General features: G+C 45.7%; 1 protein-coding gene across 1 annotated transcript; it reads left to right on the top strand.

The window, feature by feature from the left end:
• The first annotated feature begins 207 nt into the window (after positions 1–207).
• rpl8 (ribosomal protein L8) lies at positions 208–3,441 on the top strand. Its single transcript, XM_069154318.1, has 6 exons — positions 208–286; positions 1,147–1,290; positions 1,794–1,935; positions 2,168–2,386; positions 2,493–2,608; positions 3,245–3,441. The coding sequence occupies exons 2-6, from the start codon at positions 1,153–1,155 to the stop codon at positions 3,401–3,403; spliced, it is 774 nt and encodes a 257-aa protein (XP_069010419.1). The 5' UTR covers positions 208–286; positions 1,147–1,152; the 3' UTR covers positions 3,404–3,441.
• The last annotated feature ends 1,054 nt before the right edge of the window (positions 3,442–4,495 follow it).

Raw genomic sequence — 4,495 nt, 5'->3', positions numbered from 1 at the left:
GCCTAGCTCACCTTGTAGTTTTATTAAATTAGATAGAAAATATTCTTCTAACATTAGATTAAATAATTATAAATTTTATAAATTAAATAAATTACATAAACAAGTTTTGGTTAAAAAAAATACTATCTTAATTTGTTTAATCAGCGGCTCTGAGCTCTTGTGCTTCACCGTTCTTAAGAAAAAAAGAAGTTCCGCCTACATTTCCCATGAGCCCCCGCGGTGACGTCGCCGGAAGAAAACCTCCGCTCCTTCTCTTACACTTCCTCTTTCCGTCAACGGAGTTTAGGTAGGAGAGCTACTTTCTGATCCGCGTCCTAAAATCTGTTATAAATCCTTGTTTTTATCGTGTCATCCACTTTAATCAGACATTTTAAAACATACGGCACACATCTAAGAATGAAACTCACTGAGTATTTCAACGACGGACGTGTTGTTTTCACGTTTTATTGGGGAGGTTGTTTTTTTTTTGGTCGAGTCGCTTCTCGGCGACACGGTGCAGTAACAGCGGTGCCGACGGCAGCTAAGAGGCCGGCAGCCGCGACGCGCAGGTCGGACGCGTGTTTGACACGAGCCGCTCGGAGAAACTGGAGATAATTGAACTTGTTATTTGCGGTCTAACGCGACCGCTGGTTAACTTTGACGGACTAAACTACCACCGACGGTCACGTTTTACATATAGAGAGCTAACGGTGGCTAGCCGGCAGATGGCTAACTGTAGGTTTACTGATGATCATGTGAAGTTAAAGCGTTTCAGCTCCTTTTTATATATATATAAATATATACTATATTATATATATTATTATGTTATATATAATATATATTATATATATATATATATAATCCACATTACTACAGAAAGGAAAACTGACACATATATATATATATTATATATATATGTCGGTGGATTTGTTGGAAACATAATGTAAACTAGTCACAGGCTCAAGAGGTTTTCATCAGTTTCCTTTAGAAAAAAAAAAACAACCTCGAGTTTAACTTGCACATGTTTTTGAGTATTTTCTGCTTTGACCTGCTGAAGCTCCGTGATGTGTAAAAACCATGAATATTACTGGGAGTCGTTGAGTGTGAAATATGAATACGTCGGTTTTAAACTGCAGACTGTTGACCTTTTTAACTTGTTTTATCCAGGACACGATGGGACGTGTGATCAGGGGACAGAGAAAAGGCGCGGGCTCCGTGTTCAAGGCCCACGTCAAGCACAGGAAAGGCGCTGCTAAACTCCGTCACATCGACTTCGCTGAACGCCATGGTTACATCAAGGGGATCGTGAAGGTCAGTGACGTCTCTCGCCGGGTCCCGAACTGGTTGAATGTTGAATGTACAGGTTCCCGGGCGTCTCCGTCGACATCAACGCCGTCTTACGAGAAAGGAGGGGGGGGGACGAGTTTCTTGAGGAAACTCGGATCCTTCAAGCGAGATATTGTCGCCGTTAACGGACTTAACGAACTGGTTTAAGACGGCCGATTGGCTGCAAACTGGACAGTCTGGAAAAGGTGGCGGAGAACAAACTGTTACCCGTATTGGACGACGCGGGACAGCGGAGCACTTTCTCCACCAGACTCATCCAGCTGCTGTCACAAGGACCGATTCAGGGGATCGTTCCAACCTACTGCGATCAGACTTTACAATAGCTCACGTCTGGCCAAATCCACCCTACATCATCCTTAACACCCTTTTCCTACCTCTTGTTTTTTTTTTATTCTGCCGTATCAATAAAGTATATCTGTCTAGCGTCGTGACGTGTTTTGTCTTCCTCTTCCGGTCTGCCCTCTCAGGACATCATCCACGACCCCGGCCGTGGTGCTCCCCTGGCCAAGGTGGCCTTCCGTGACCCGTACCGGTTCAAGAAGAGGACCGAGCTCTTCATCGCCGCCGAGGGCATCCACACCGGACAGTTCATCTACTGCGGCAAGAAGGGTGAGAGACGCCGACCGCTTGGACTCCGTTCTGTTTGTGCTTGATACGGAGGATGCGGTGCTTTAACTCGGCCGACTCTCGGTGCAGAAACGCAACGGATGACGACGAGCTTTTAATCCGGATTTCATCCGGCGCAGCGAACCGAGTGTCAGATTGACGCCAACAAGGAAGCGCTCGCGGTTAAAGGCGGAAGTGTGTGACGTTTGCGTCTTTCGTGTCTCGTCCCCCGCAGCTCAGCTGAACATCGGTAACGTCCTGCCCGTGGGCACCATGCCCGAGGGAACCATCATCTGCTGCCTGGAGGAGAAGCCCGGCGACAGAGGCAAGCTGGCCCGCGCGTCGGGAAACTACGCCACGGTCATCTCCCACAACCCCGAGACCAAGAAGTCCCGAGTCAAGCTGCCCTCGGGCTCCAAGAAGGTGATCGCCTCCGCCAACAGAGCCGTCGTCGGTAAGAGCAAACACACCAGTGGGACAGCAGTACGGCTCACGTGCAGGTGAATGTAGCGTCTGAACCGGAGGATGTGGTTGACCGACCGTCCCGTTGTCCGTCGTAGGTGTCGTTGCTGGAGGCGGTCGTATCGACAAGCCCATCCTGAAGGCCGGTCGCGCCTACCACAAGTACAAGGCCAAGAGGAACTGCTGGCCACGTGTCCGTGGTGTGGCTATGAACGTAAGTGGACGTCGATACACGCACACAGAAAAGGCCCGGGACGTCTTCAACAATAGATCGTGTTGGACGTCGTTTTTTTGTTTTTGTTTTTGTTTTTTTTAATGATCTGGAGGGTTTATTGACGAGCCCGATGAAGGATGAAGTGTCTCTGTACCTGTTGGAAGTGGAAGACGTGCAGAACTACTTTTTGTTCTCCTCCAAAGTGGGAGTGATCGATCTTTACTGACTCGTTATTTTAGCGACTGTAACGAGTGAAATCGCGAACTGTTGCCCTCCTTGCGCGTTGGTGAGGTGATCAGCTGATGCGAGGCGAAAACAGACAAGACGCCAGGAGTTGGTTCTGAATCATGAAGTATATATATATTTTTTAGGGGCAAACTATTTGATATTGTTCTCATCAAATTGTGTTGAGTGATGTCAGACAATCCAGTCACGTTAAACAAAAACAAAAATCACTGCTTCTGGATTCGTGGAGCTCAAGAGACGACAGTGAAAGGGAAAGTTTGTGTTCAGCAGGTTAGAGTTCGTGCACACGAGTCAAAAAAAGGGAGAAACGGGGGTTTGACTCCCGAGTCTTTAACCACAGTTCATCACCTCGAGTCGTTTTAATCCCTCTCTCTCTCTCTCTCTCTACAGCCTGTTGAGCATCCCTTCGGTGGTGGAAACCATCAGCACATCGGCAAACCCTCAACAATCAGGAGGGATGCACCTGCTGGTCGTAAGGTCGGTCTCATCGCTGCCCGCCGTACAGGCAGACTGCGCGGAACAAAGACCGTCCAGGAGAAGGAGAACTAGAGCCGACTCTCTTCATAATAAAACGTGTTGTAAAAGAATCTGCTCATATGCTTCATTTCTCACACACACAAAGATGAGAGTTCAGTGAGGTGTCGACAGGATCACGTAGATTTAAAAAATAAAAAAATAAAAAAGATTTTAATAGTGTAACACTGCAGCAGGTGTACAAGTGTCTATTTTAGAAACGGGGGCCCAACTTTATGGTTTATGACCCCCTGGAGCTGCTCCACAGCCCGATCTGTCGATTCAACTCCGGCAAAGTTGTCAAAATGTCACCAGTCGCTTGTTTTCTGTGACCAGTGATGGAAGAGTCTCCAGGTAAAAAAACAAAGATGTCGTAGGAGGCTCCATGAGAGCCAAAGACGCATTCGTCTCTCGAGTAAAGTTGCATCAAAAGGTCACCCAAGAGTGCTGCAGGAGAAAACGAGCCAAATCTTTTCTCTCCTGAACGTGTTCGTACGCTGACCTCAGACCGTGTGCACGAACACACGATGACCGTCTCAGAAAATGAAAACACACCTTTTATTACATTGAAACTGCATTCATTGAAAAAAAAAAAAAAAAAAAAATTAACGACAATATTGAAAACAGCTAATTTACTAATGCATTGACCAAATTTATTAAATAGGCTAACCATTACATTTTATCCGTATCAGTTATTGTCTTAACTAAAATATTCACATTTATTCACATATTCACAGATAATTGCAAATACCATATCAATTATGAGGTAAATTACCTGTGGCCGCTGGATGTCCTCATTTCGAGGACATATTCTGCTTATGTTCATTCTAATAATTGCTGCCCTGCTAATACCTCAGCTGTAGTTTAGGACCATAAATACGTTTATTTATTTTTTTCATACAAAGTGGGACCTAATGTCAGCCCAACGCTGGAGACGGTTACACAGCAGCCTCCACGTCATTTTTTTTTAAACCAGTCACTCCTGAGGAAACACTTTGGAAAAGTGTCCCTTGTATGTCTTCCACCTCAAACACTCTTGTTTTCAATTTCTGCAGTTGTGAAATTTTTCTTAATTTTTTTTTTTTTTTGTCAACTTCTCTTCACTCCACCGCTTTCTCTCTGAAGCGC

Source organism: Embiotoca jacksoni, unplaced genomic scaffold, assembly GCF_022577435.1.
Source record: "Embiotoca jacksoni isolate LCO1_2020_lvr unplaced genomic scaffold, fEmbJac1.0.p SCAF_2, whole genome shotgun sequence".
NCBI classification, from domain to species: Eukaryota; Metazoa; Chordata; class Actinopteri; family Embiotocidae; genus Embiotoca; species Embiotoca jacksoni.
Note: the sequence above shows the minus strand (reverse complement) of the source record. Positions and strands in the feature narration are given on the sequence as shown.

Excerpts from the sequence above, each read along its gene's own strand:
- rpl8 (XM_069154318.1), top strand. The coding sequence starts at position 1,153 with ATGGGACGTGTGATCAGGGGACAGAGAAAAGGCGCGGGCTCCGTGTTC. Across the intron at positions 1,936-2,167 it reads CATCTACTGCGGCAAGAAGG|CTCAGCTGAACATCGGTAAC; the intron begins GTGAGAGACGCC and ends CGTCCCCCGCAG. Across the intron at positions 2,609-3,244 it reads TCCGTGGTGTGGCTATGAAC|CCTGTTGAGCATCCCTTCGG; the intron begins GTAAGTGGACGT and ends CTCTCTCTACAG.